General features: G+C 30.9%; 1 protein-coding gene across 22 annotated transcripts in view; it reads right to left on the reverse strand.

Annotated features, from left to right (window-relative positions):
- The window catches only part of LOC125852304 (serine/threonine-protein kinase ATG1t), a 10,230-nt gene extending 2,631 nt beyond the window's left edge, over positions 1-7,599 (reverse strand). The window contains exons 1-6 of one of the 22 annotated variants that reach the window (XM_049532037.1): positions 6,504-6,814; positions 1,985-2,102; positions 1,824-1,885; positions 394-458; positions 210-303; positions 61-141 (exon numbers count right to left, since the gene is read on the reverse strand). In XM_049532037.1, the coding sequence (XP_049387994.1) occupies positions 61-141; positions 210-303; positions 394-458; positions 1,824-1,885; positions 1,985-2,102; positions 6,504-6,737 (654 nt within the window). In that variant the 5' untranslated portion in view covers positions 6,738-6,814. Of the gene's footprint in view, positions 1-60; positions 142-209; positions 304-393; positions 459-1,823; positions 1,886-1,984; positions 2,103-6,503; positions 6,842-7,326 lie in introns of those variants that run through there. The other 21 variants (XM_049532044.1, XM_049532036.1, XM_049532051.1 and 18 more) reach the window with 21 other exon arrangements.
- Positions 7,600-14,419: the final 6,820 nt, after the last annotated feature.

Below are 14,419 nucleotides of genomic sequence, written 5' to 3' on the forward strand. Positions count from 1 at the left end.
ACGGTGAACTAACAAACAGAGGAAGGGCCTTTGCAATTTGCATTAACGAAATGCTATTACCTGAACACTAGTTCTACCACGAAAGGGAGGGTAACCATTAAGTAGTTCAAAAAAAATTGCACCGAGACTCCACATATCAACCTATTTAAGAGAATACATATCAGTTTGTCCAATCTGTGTAACATAGTTGTACAGTAAATAGTTCTTACCTTATCATCATATTTTTTAAATTCTAGAATTTCTGGAGCCATGTAAAAAGGGGATCCACAAACTGTTTCTGCAAGGTCATTCGGATTTAACATTCTGCTCCAAGAATAAAAAGATACAGAGATTGTTAATGATGCCAAGGCATTTGACATTCCCTGTTTGATAATTCATATCACTTTTCTTTACCTTGAGAGACCAAAATCAGCAATCTTAACAATCGGGTCAGTCTCCATGGTAGATAAAAGAATGTTCTGAACCATAAATGACCTAAATTAGAACTTTTTTTCTATAATGGTAACTGAACTAAATTAGAACACTATTAAAGGCAAAAAAGAAGAAGATTAACATCATGTATTTTGAGCACAAGTATTCAAAGATAAGCAAAATTCCACAAGAAAAAGAAGAGAATAATGATGAATAGAAGAAATATTTTATAAAGCAGCGACAAATAAAAACTTGCTAAACCAAAAACAAAGAGTACCAGGTAAAGATTTTTTTTAATTATGTAGCCCACTTGTAGATTATTATGCTGGTGTACTAAATTTTTGTAGGTTGTGTGTTAGGAGACTCTTTACTCATTTCTTCTCATAGATATCTATTGCTAGTTTTTCTTCTCTTTAGGACACAATTTCTCCCACTTTATGCATTTTCATGCTTCCTCATTCCCTTCTTCACCATATCTCAAGAATTAGGCCTACTTCTTATTTCTCGAACTTCCTTTCCCCTTTTCAAAAACCTTTTCCTAAATTAAGTTTTTTTTTTTTTCTAAATTCCGAAACTGAAGTACACCTAGTATTTGTATCATACACATTCAGCTCCTCAGCCAACGAAAGGGATTCGAATATCAGCTCAAGACAATAATATGAGCATGTAATGTTAGTTGGAGAAAACAGCATTTTAGACAATTGATTTATGCAAAATGAAGGGAAAAAAAAGAAGCTAAACCTAGAGATTTCAACAACCTAAACCAAGCTTGGTTCATTTGGAAAAATTGTTGATGCATCAGGTTTTACCCACCTTCACATGCAACTAAGCAATACAAAACTGCATAATGATATAGTGCAATAGCAAATTAAATCAAAGATGTATTATAGCTTGGGAGAAAAATAGTGAGTATACTTCTATTTCAAGGGGTCGTTTGGTAGGACGTATTGTAGAAAATAATACATGTATTAGCAATGATATTATTTAATCCTTTGTTTGGTAGGATTTTTAGTATTATAGGGTGTATAACTAATACATAGCAAATCATGGTATAAGTCATACAAAGGTTATTAATACATGAAGAAGCATGGTTAAAGACAAAATTGTCCTTAATACACCAAATCAAACAATGGATAAGAAATAATCCCAGCACTACTAACACATCTATTCAGTACTATTCTTGTACACTCTACCAAACGACCCCTTAAAGTTTAAGCAGTTTAAAGTTTGTTTATTTTATGCATGTTCACAAGTATTACCCATGTCTCATTAGCAACAGTCCTTGGGTTTTGTTGCATACGACCAAACCTATAACGTCCTCTGCGGGAAGAAGCTAAACACACTTTATAGATCTAGAATGTGTGTATTGAAATGTATTCAATTTAACATCATAAGAAGAAAAAAACTTATACCTCTGGCTTCAAGTCACGGTGGATTATATGGTGCATGCTCAGTACCTCTAGGCCAGCTCCTACTATATCGCAACCAGAATGGCATCAATTGTACAAGAATTGAGCAAGGACAAAATGATAAGAAAAGAAATAGTGAAAAAGAGCTCTAAACAAAAAGTTACCAATCTGTTTCATAAATTTTCTAACTACGCATTCTTGAACTCTGCCATGATCCCGAATATAAGCAGCCAGATCCCCTCCAGCACAAAACTCCAAGACAAGGAAAATAGAGTTTTCAGCCTAAGGGATAAAGCAGTTTTCTCAAATTAAGAAATCATACAATGATTATATTTTTGCACTAAATCTTCTTCCTAATGAATCAACCTTTGCAAGTCAAACATAAACAAACCATGCACTGATGCATGTCAACAAGAACTTCAAAACCACACCTCCAAAACCCAGAGAATAAATTTTATAAGGTCACAACTTTTGCAGTATCTAGTGCATAAACTATGAAGTACTAAATTGCCGTCCAACCAAAAGCTACGATAATATATTTTACTGCTTAATCACATGCTCGGAGTAGTCATGCACAATCGAAAGTAGGAAAGATTAAAGTCTTTCCTCCTGGCAAATTTTGCTTAGATATTATGCACTCAAATAATTTTTCTACTTTCCTACTAGCACCTTCAAGACATGGGTGACTTTCAGAAACCTTATCTTTTTTATAATAAAATTTCAAAAGAGAAGTGGAGTGATACCACCACTTTGAGACTGGGTTTATCTCTTCTTTTTTTCCACAAAATATTAGCCAACCACTATTGCTCATTATAAGATTGTAAAGATACAGAATTCCTTTTTCTTTTCTTTGAAAAGTAGAAGTAAAAACAAAAGGAAGAAAAGAAGCATAATTCCGACAAATTAAGCCAATGAGTTTGCAGGAATCTCTAATGTATCCAGAAAAATTTCCTCAGTTTCTTCTTAACAGTTAACCCTTGCTCCCCCAGTATCAATATTTGATCTTACATGCTCAATTTGTCAGAATTATAAACTGCGACAATTGTTCAATAGAGCAACAGTATATGTGAGCCATTTGTATAACGGTAAGGATATTTATGAGCTACTTCCATAACGATGGGTATATCAGCTCTAAATAGCAAAGTTGAGGGCTATAGCAGGCCATTTTCCCTATTTTGTATAATGTTGGCCTTAGATGAAATTTAAATGAGGTTATTCTTAGGGCCTATTTGGCCAAGCGATATGAAATCATAATATGAAATCATGAGATGAAGTTGAACTTTTGTTTGGACATGCGATGTGAATTTTTTGTGTTGTATATTTTCTCATAAACATAAGAATCTCATAAGTTGTAAAACTATTAAAATAGCCCCAATTATTTAATAAATCTTACTAAATAAACAAAAATTTATAAAATCGCATAATAAATTATTACAAAACTATTTGTTCTCCACTTAAGAAAAAAGTTTTGTAGCATTGTAAAAAGTAGTAAAAGTCTATTTCATCTAACTCTTCCTACTCTAACTATGATTATTTCGTTGAGAAGGTCATCTTAATTTGGCTTCTTATGTCCTCTGAAGTGAATTGAATATCTTACACATGTATTTGGTTCAATGATAAGAAAAAACTTACTTCCACCATCTCTGAATAAATGGTGGAGTACGAGTAAGAGTATCAAGACACTACCTTCCATTTTGGACTCGGACATGAGTTCCCAAACTCTTTGAAATAATAATCTATGTTTAAGAAAGTACACTCTCTATGTTTCAGAAAATACAATAATCTTTGGTGTGAGTAATGATAAAGTGGTTATATAGTATATTTTATGATCATCAATCGTGAAATAAATATTGAAGTTGCTGGCAGCTAGTAAAAATATTTTTCAATTAGTGGCACTTTTGGGAATTACACATTTTCAGTGCATTAATTTCGTGCTAAAATCAAACATATTAAAAGTAGTGCTTATCAAACATACATCACCAATTTTGTCCTTTTTCATATTAAATTGCTTTGAACTTTTTCATATGTAGCTGAAAGAGAAGTTTTTTTATTATGAAAAACCAAAAAAAAAATACTACTCCCTCCATTCTAATTTATATACACCAAATCAATTCCTACTTTATCATTTATATTCGTCAAATTAAAAGTAATAATAAATTTTATGTTGGTGAGAATAATGAATTTTGAAAAGTAATGATATGATTATAAATTTTATTTACATATGAAATAAATGGTTAGTAAATATAAATGTGGGTTGTTTTAATAAAATATAAACTTGTGGGTCAATTTTTGTATTTGAAAAATCCTAAATCATGATATGGAATTCCCAAATCATAATTTTTGGAGAATATGGGATTTCATCCATGATACCAGCGTGAAATCGCATGTCCAAACGCTGATTTCATCTTGCGATATCATATCACGCATGGCCAAACGCCTACTTAATTTATCCTACCCAGAGTCCCAGACTATTGGCTGGGACAACTTTCATCCTCCATTTGTTAATGGAAAAATATAAGCTCTACAATGAAGAGGAAAAAGTAGGTTACCGTTACTCCAACAGAATCCAGGAGTGCAAAAGGGTTAACATTGCTAAACGAACTTGTATTTCTTGTGCACAGAAAGAAAACAATGTTGTATAGATAGCAAGACAAACTTCCAAGATGACTGTGGGTGGTTAAACCGTATAAACAACTTGTACATACTATTGACACTACTTGGTATGTACAAATGCAATTTTTGACTTGTCAAAGAAATACATTGTGAAAAGATGCGGTTCATACAACTCTCAAGTTTATTTAGGCAAGAGAAAGACCAATAATCAAGACTATTTTAATATAAACAAAAGGAATGGTAAAATTTCCCCAAGACAAAAGGATCAACTAAGATTTGAAGAATTTGATTTGAAGAAAATCTAGTTCCTTTTTTAAGACACCAGTTACTACATAAAACTACACAATCTCCTAATTAGTGAAACTTTGCAAGATCTGAACTCAAGTAGCTACTGGATTTAATTTAAAACAAAGGTAACCTTCAAGAAGGACAGCTACATAGCTAAAAGAAATAACCATAGCAAGGACTCTCGGTACTGTAACATATGTACCTTCATACTGAAATGCGAGAGAAATAGCCTACACATAAAGAGAACAGTCTAAACATGAGAAACAAACACTTTGAATTATTAATCTGCTAATTCAGCTCTCTGCATAGAAACTCTAAGCCTAACATGTACACAGAAATCAGGCACACACACTACCAATAACCCAAAGATAGAATGAAAACCTACATATAACTGGCACTTTGGCATTGGCATGCCAGCTAGTCTATTTCTACTTGCATTCGATTAGAGAATGCACTTGTCCATCATGGGCTGTGTACGAGTTTTCGAAGGAGTTTATAATGTTCTGGGCTACTCCACCTATTGCCTTAAGGTTTTGTGTTAGATGCTCATATTCTTTTCAAATGGTATCAAAGCCAAACTTTGGTAAGTTTATTTGGCACAACTTCTTCTCTCTACCTACCATAATGCTCTAGGCTTCTCTCAACTCAGCACATCGTGTCTCTCTGTGCATCGCTCCCAATTCAGCATATCGAGCCACAAACTTCACTTCAGGCCCACTCCTTAGCCCGGTGAGTCTACTCTCCTCTCAGTTTCAAGCCCACTCTTCAGCCTGTTGAGCTTGATCACTTCTCTCTTTCAAGCAGGTCCACTCCAATCTTCTCCAAGAAAAGAGACAATAATAAAAAAAATCAATCCACGCATAAAACCCAAGAACATGTGCTTTTCTCTCAACTCATCCCATCAAGCCTCTCTGTGTTTCTTCTCTCTCAAGTCTCAATTCAGCCCATTGAGCTGCAAACTTTTCTCCAAGCTTCTCAGATCCAAGCCCACTCTTAGGCCTGTTGAGCTTGATCTCTCTATAGTAGGTCCAATCTTCAAACTTCTCCAAAAAACAAAAGATGAAATTATGTAATCCCCGTGTAGGCCCAAGCACCAGGTTACTCATTAGTTGTGTAAGGGTTTCCAAAGGCGTCTATAATGTCCTGGACTACTCCGCCCATTGCCTATTTGTGTTGGATACTTGAATTCTTTTCACAACAACATCTAAAGTTTGAACAAGATGCATCATGCATTTGCCAATCTGTTCGGTTTTTGGAATTTCTGAACATATTCTGATTATTTTTTTTGTTTCATTTTTGATAAGCTGCAGAGACATTGATAATTTTGATAAGAAGCTTCTAGATAACTGATCAAAGTCACCTTTTACTAAATCAAAGTTGGTGATTTCGCTCGTGAATAGTTTATCCACTAACTACACGCTGGTTCCATTTAACAAACCACACACTTATTCCAATTACAGAACACTGATTTAACCTAAACAAATCACACATTTGGGACACGATGAGAATTGAAATATAAACCCCTAATGCAGTTAGTTTCCATTTCATCACACAAGAACTACGTATCCTTTGGGGGAAAAATTGCATAATTGCAGAAAAGGATAGACCTATAAACTCTAAACGTTTGGACTATAGCTGACAAAAGAAAAGCACACAAAAAACACTAGGTGTTTGCTGCCCATATGTCCTAGCCTTGTGCAGTGGGAGGTAGCAAGTAGCCCGGACACCTAGGTAAAGCAATTGTATAATTTTGTTGATATTAAAGAGAGAGACACCACTAACCTGAAATACATCGAAAAGGCGAATGATATTTGGGTGTTCAACAGAAGATAAGAAGCTGAGTTCACAGTCCAAGCAATTCTTGAGTTGGCGAGTGAGCTTGAGGAGGTCGATTTGCTTCAGCGCCACCACTTTTCCGGTGGTCCGGTGCTCGGCCTTCCATACCGTCGACGATGAGCCGCCACCGAGCTTACACGTCAGCGTGTATTCTCCGATAGTTGGATGATCAGCTTCCATTTGTATATTCTCTGTGCGCTTTTTCGTTGGGAAATAATATTAAGAGCCAATATTTCGTCGAAGCTCCTCGTCAGTTCTTTTATGGACATTTTCATCCATTTTATTTCATGTGACATAGTTTGATATATATATATATTAGATATGGGATCCCGTGCCAGCACGGGGCTCAATATATGTTACTATTTCTGTTTTAATTTATGTGGTACATATGAACTTTGAAGTTAATCAATTTTTTAGTATGTTTTTATATATTTTAAGTTGCTAATTATTTTTATTTAGAATATGTTTTACATAAATATATTATAAATCACAATAAATAACAAGTTAATTTTAAAAAAACTTATAAAAAATTCATTGACTTTGGAAATTTCATTTGTATCACATAAATCAGGACAAAGCGAGTAATATATGAAAATGACATAAAACGTACTATAANCTATAGCTGACAAAAGAAAAGCACACAAAAAACACTAGGTGTTTGCTGCCCATATGTCGTAGCCTTGTGCAGTGGGAGGTAGCAAGTAGCCCGGACACCTAGGTAAAGCAATTGTATAATTTTGTTGATATTAAAGAGAGAGACACCACTAACCTGAAATACATCGAAAAGGCGAATGATATTTGGGTGTTCAACAGAAGATAAGAAGCTGAGTTCACAGTCCAAGCAATTCTTGAGTTGGCGAGTGAGCTTGAGGAGGTCGATTTGCTTCAGCGCCACCACTTTTCCGGTGGTCCGGTGCTCGGCCTTCCATACCGTCGACGATGAGCCGCCACCGAGCTTACACGTCAGCGTGTATTCTCCGATAGTTGGATGATCAGCTTCCATTTGTATATTCTCTGTGCGCTTTTTCGTTGGGAAATAATATTAAGAGCCAATATTTCTCTATTATTTCGTCGAAGCTCCTAGTCAGTTCTTGTATCCACATTTCGATCCCTGCTCAAATATATCATTGATAAAACGTTCATCTATCTCATTCATTAAAAAATTGGTCCATTTATGTCATTTTCGTTTGAGAAAAATGTTTATTCATATCATTATTTATTAACTCAAATAATCTATGTGAGCCAAACTTTTAACGAATAGCATAGATGAGTTTATTCTCAAAGTTCGATGACAGTCGAATCATAATCGACCACTATAAAAAAAATTGCAAAACCAAAATTATTTTCAGTTAATAAATGATGGCATGGATGAGTATTTTCTCAAACGAAAATGACATTCATTAACCAAACTTTTAACGGATGACATAAATGACTATTTTTTCAAAGTTTGATGACATATTTCATATTTGAACATTTTCCCTTTAATTTATGTGATGGAGTTTGATACAATATATCATATCTATCTATCCATATTATCTTAAAAATATGAACTCCTAACTTGAATGTTAAATTACTATAATATCCCTAACTTAGGTTGTGACTTTTTCGATGAGTTGTGACTTTTTCGATGAGTTGTGACCTTTTCGATAAGTTGTGATTTTTTCCAAAGGGTTGTGATTTTTCGATGAGTTGTGACTTTTTCAAAGAGTCGTGACTTTTTCAATAAGTTGTGACTTTTCCAAAGGGTTGTAACTTGTCGGAATGGTCATGACTTTTCAGATAAGACACAAAAAACACTTGTTCATACTATCCTTTGTTCAATAAATAGAGGGGTTTCCTATCATTTTTCAACCACAATTTTTTTTAATCTTCTACTCGTCATCTTCTTGCATTTTCAAAAATTTCGTGTGATTTACTGACGTTGGGTGAGTTCAAAGTTTAGCGGAATATGAGGTACCACTATTCTGATGAAGTAAATCGTTCTATCATGAGATTGTATATTCCATAACCTCAAGTACTTGAGGAAAATAATTTTGATGATATAATAATAATAATTATTTACTTAATATATACATTAGTATGTAATGTTCCAATATATGAAGTTAACATAATGTAGTCTAAATTCATTTGTTTTTGTTAATAATTTTTCTTGTGATGTAGATTATGCTTCTGAATAACTTTTTTCCAAAATTATTAGACTTCTTAAGAGTTAGATAATTGTCACGATTTTGTGTTTTTGATGCGCAAGACAAAATAAAGAATGACTTTATTTATCAATTCTACTTATGTGATTTAGATTGTCAGAAAGTTTTCTTCAAAATAGTTATTATTATATAAACATTGCCCTTTTGTTTTTACTTATTTACTATTTCTTAAAATTTGAGTATTTTAGATAAAGAAAAGTTAACATGACTTGTAATAATGTCAGTTGAAGTTTGTATTAGTTTAAGTTTTATTATCTATTTAATAATTAATTTTTATGAGATAAATATCTTCATTAATGCACGAATATATTATAAAGCTAACAAGATCTTCAAACTTCAAAATAGATTATTTTATAATGTTTTGAGTTATTTTCACAACAAATGTGAAAATATGTGAATATATATGAATCATTTAAAATTTATCATTTACAAAATAAATTTTATATTCAGTAATATGGAATAAACATTTTCATTTTGTCCCTACATTAAATTAAAATCTAATAATTATAAAAAAAAATAGTAACATTAATTAAAAGTCCTATTTATTTATGTAAGTAAAAAATTTATTAGAAATTCAACTATTGCACATTAATTCTTTAGTTATATCATTATAAATTCTCTTAGTTATTACTAAATATTGCAAACGTTATTCACCCTCTTTTACATTCTTTAGTTATAATATTATGAATTCTCATAGTTATTACATTAATTATTTCTATCTTTCATCTTTCCTTATATTAATCTTTGACCAATTATTTTTCATATTATTATACCGCCTCTATATATGTGATTACATGGTGTTGTTATTTTTCCTTGGACGAATCATGCTTGGTTGAGTAAATTGAAAATCGTTTACAAGTATATGAACTATATCTTTATTAGGTGTAGGATAAACAAGTGATTATATATATGATTTCACAGATAGAATATATTCTTTAATTTTAATTTTTAGTTTTTTCGGTAAAAAAAAAAACATTTCTTAGTTAACTATGGATAGTCAAATAACTATCTTTGATTTATGCACAAAGTCAATGAGAAGTCAAATATGAGAGCCAACAACAAGAACGTTATCTATTATGTTATAACTTATAAAATAAAAATTAATGTGTACAAAAAATAGTTCTAAAAAATCAAATGTAATTGTTGTTTAACATGTTCATATGTCATTTAAATAGTTTAACGTGGAATACACGTGCAAAGCATATCTAGTTAGATGACAAGAAAAATGCACAACAAATATCGTCTATAAGGTAATATTAGTTACAACTAATTACAAGATTGAACCCATCAAATTGAAATAAATATATACATTATTGCATTTAAATAATAAAAATTTTCATTCATCATCTTTATAGGTTCGCGTGAATAAGAGATATATATGACAATCCACACTGAACATTCACCAAATAATCTGCAATATTATTTTGTGCAAAGCTTATTATTCAAATATTCCCTTAAATAAGAAATACTATTTACTATAATATATATTTTCTGAATTGATAATCATGTGCAACGTACGTGTCGAAAAACTAGTATTATTATAAGTGGGAAGCTCCAAAGTGAAAAGTTGAATTACCATTTTGTCCCTCTACTAAATTAAAATTTGATTAAATATAAATATTTTAATTACATAATGGTAGAATTTGAAGTTCTTAAGCCCTTTAATAATTAAATTATCATTTTCTTGATAAATGAATACATTGATATTGTTTTTAATCGTAATCATAAATCTCATAATGGAAGAATTTGAAAAGTTATGATATGAAAAGTTATTCATCACTTTAATGTAGAAATCAATTTCAGAATTAAACTTGAATTTAAAAGGTCATTTCCTAATGCTATTTAAGAACCAACTTACAAAGATGGAAGCTCACAATAGGAAATCGAATTAAGGAAATTGCACAATTCAACATGAGAAGATAAGAGAGTTGGAAGTTGCAAGTGAGGATAACCAAAAAAATGCTGAAAAAATATCAGCGGAAAAAAAGAGAGTAAATTTAAAACATGTGTAGTATTAAACAGTGAATAATCTTATGTTGATATGTTGATATATTGTCTCTAAGACTCTAACAATAACAAAGTTTTCTTTTCAGAGCATGATGACTGTCTTTGCAATATCCTCAACTTTTCGTTCTTGCTTTCTTTCTCCATTATAGAATTTTTCTTACATGAAACATTTAGAATTGTATGGGTGTTGGACTTGAAATATAGCTATCAATTTAAGGTATATGTAGAAATTTTCTTATTGTGCATTTAAATGAGAACCATTAATCATTTTTGTTATTCATTTTTGCACATACTAATATACCATATGTTTGGACTTAATAACTTAAAAATGTAACTCGTTATTTTAGTTACTAAACTAAATTTTGCAGGTTCATCAAATCTCTAATCATTTGACATACAATAAATAAGTTATTTGAATACATTGATTGTTCATCTATTTTAAATTATTATTTTTGAATAGCTTGTGATACTGATTAAAATGTGATTTTGATAGTAATTCATACCTTTCACAGGACTCACGTGCACACGTGTCCAGGACTAGTATTTAATAAATAGAGAAAACGTTTGAAATTGGTAGAATCTTTTTACTTTTTTCTTTTTAGTCTAAAAATATTCTATAGTATTTAATTTCCTTTCAAGTCTAGGGTTTACATTAATTGCAAAATATTTAGTTTCCTTTTAGTTTAGTATCTAGAAGGAAAATAATATATTTTATTCTCCTTAATTATTTATAAATAGTGATGTACTCTTCTGTTTGAATCAATACAAAAAGTTATCATTCATTCTCTCTAGTTTCTTCCATTCCATAATAGTGGTATCAGAACACATGACTCAATGATCCATTGGAACGAGGTTGAATACATGTTCAATGCAGTTTCAAATCAATTTGCAATAAATTTGATGATAATGAAGATTTATGTCCAGCTACATGTGGAGAAGAGATTTAAACCATATTTTCAACATTTCTGCTACTGCATCTTTGAACATAAAAATAAAATATTTTAAAACCATTTTTAACTCATATATTTTAAACTTTATTTTTAACCATGACAAGCATCATTGATGAAGACTATGTTCAGAACGAAGATTATCATGCATATTAAGAAGGTGGATCAAGTTTTGTCAAGAAAATCCAGCCAAAATGGGGGATTTGTTAGGATTTTGCCCTGATTTTCTTTCCTTATTTGAAGTCTTATTTGAAGTTTATTTCTTTCCTTAAAGAAAAGTCAAAGTATTACCATAAATGCTTGAACTTTTTCTAAAAGGAAAATATAATTTTTTTTCATATTTGGTTTATTCTTTCCTTAGAGGAAATGTTTGGAAATCTATAAATTGAAAATCCTTATTCTCAAAGCAAAATATAGTAGCATCCACAATGTAGACATTTAGAGAGTTTTGTTTATGGGGAGATTTTCTCTCTACAATTTTATGTTTTTTAGTTTTTAATTATGTAGGCCAATTGGTCATATCAAATAATAATATCATGGCTTTTAGTATAGTTGTATGTGTCGTTTGATTTATCTGAATATGATTTGATTTGCAATTATAAGCTTCCGCATGACACCCTAATCACTTTCGAACCCAACAAGGTTTTTTTTTTTTTGAATCTCCTAGGATGCAAGAGGGTAAGACTATCACTAATTATTCTGACATAATTTCTTTGATTGTCAATAGAATCAAGTTGCTTGGTGAGGATTTTAAAGATAATGGAATAGTTGAAAATATTCTTGTGGCTATTCCCGAGAGATTTGAGTCTAAAATTTCTGCTTTGGAAGAGTCTAAAGATCTCTCTACCATCTCTCTTGTAGAATTGATAAGTGTTCTTCAAGCACAAGAACAAAGAAGAGCTTTCAGACAAGATAAAGTTGTTGAAGGTATCTTTTATGCAAACTATCAAAAAAGAAAAGTTGATTATCCTTCTTGCAAATATTGCAAACAGAAAACACACTTGAAATTTTTTTTGTTGGTGGAGATCTGATACATTATATGAAAGTTGCAAGCAAACATGTCATGTTACAAAAGTGTGCAAGTTCAAAGACACTCAAGATAAATCACAAGCACTATTAGTAGAAGAAGAATGTGATGATGAATTCTATTAATTGCCACAACAAAAGTAAGCAAAAGATATTTTTCAAGAATAATTAAGTGTTCAAACTCAAGTTAGATACACCAACTTGAGTTTGAGAAGGAATGTTGAGATTTGATAGAACTTTTTTACCTTTTTACTTTTTTCTTTTTAGTCTAAAAATATTCTATAGTATTTAATTTCCTTTCAAGTCTAGGGTTTACATTAATTGAAAAATATGTAGTTTCCTTTTAGTTTAGTATCTAGAAGGAAAATAATATATTTTATTCTCCTTACTTATTTATAAATAGTGATGTACTCTTCTATTTGAATCAATGCAATAATCAATACAAAGAGTTATCATTCATTCTCTCTTTAATTTTTCTCTCTAGTTTATTCCATTCCATAACAGTAATATATCAAGATTACCCTTAAAAAGTACATTTCTATATTTTTTTTGTCAAATAAGTGACATTCAATATAAATAAAAATATTGATACTATCATTCAATATTTGTCAAATAAAAAATATTAAAATTATAAAGGAAAGTATATATAATTAATAAGTTATATAAATTAGAGAGTAGTTTGTTGGAGACCATTTGATAGCAACCTTTTAGGAAATTTTCTTTTAAATGTAATTTCCAGATTTTTTTATTTTTGGAATATTGTTGAGGATGTGTTTGGGACTTCCTAGAGAAGTTTGTGTAGTCATCTTACAAAATACAAAAGATCTATGGATTTAAACTTTTCTATTGTTTGTTTTTTCTAATAATGACACTAGAGAAGACTAATTCTTTTTGGAGATATTCTTTCAGTATTTTTTTCAATAGAATTATTTTTGCTGTTGCATTTGATACTAATAAAGGTAATTGTCATATTATTAATTAATCAAAACTTTAGTACCATAATTTTAAAGAAAAGGAAAAAGATGATGGGTGACTTATATATTTTTTTCCTGTTAAATATTTGCAAGACTTGAGTGTTGTAAGTAATATGAAAAGAAATGATTGTCACAATAATAATGAACTCAATTTGAACCTAAATAAAGAGAGCAATATAACTCTTAGACAAAGTTTGAAGCATAAAGTTGAAATTTTGAGAAAATTTGAAGAGACATCAATATAATATTTTTCAAAATTTATTTAAAACATTGAATCTTAGCTTAACAGTATTATATTTTAATACTTATTCGGTCTTTTCCTTAAATGCGGATACAAATGCTTACATTAATGGAATGCCCTTAGCTCCAAGAAGCTACCATTAATCAACCTTATTCAGGCACATCAATCAAAGATCTTGCTTATCAGATAACATTTGATCTGGTGAAGGAGAGAAAGTTTGACAAGCTAAGAAAGTCTCGTTGAAAGCAGGAACTCAGACTATGACCACTATTTTCACTAGTTTCAAAGGCTTGATTGACTCTGCACATCCCTCTATTCCAATAGAAAATGTTAGCTCCTATCAACTTGTTTCGACCTAGGATAATAAGCTCATGAGCTTGGTCTTACTTCACCGTCGAGAAAGGAAATAAGACTTCTATCTCCAAGTTTAACTCAGACGTAGCTCTTTTTCTTTTTTTTTGGG

This window comes from Solanum stenotomum, unplaced genomic scaffold (genome assembly GCF_019186545.1).
Source record: "Solanum stenotomum isolate F172 unplaced genomic scaffold, ASM1918654v1 scaffold3345, whole genome shotgun sequence".
NCBI classification, from domain to species: domain Eukaryota; kingdom Viridiplantae; phylum Streptophyta; class Magnoliopsida; order Solanales; family Solanaceae; genus Solanum; species Solanum stenotomum.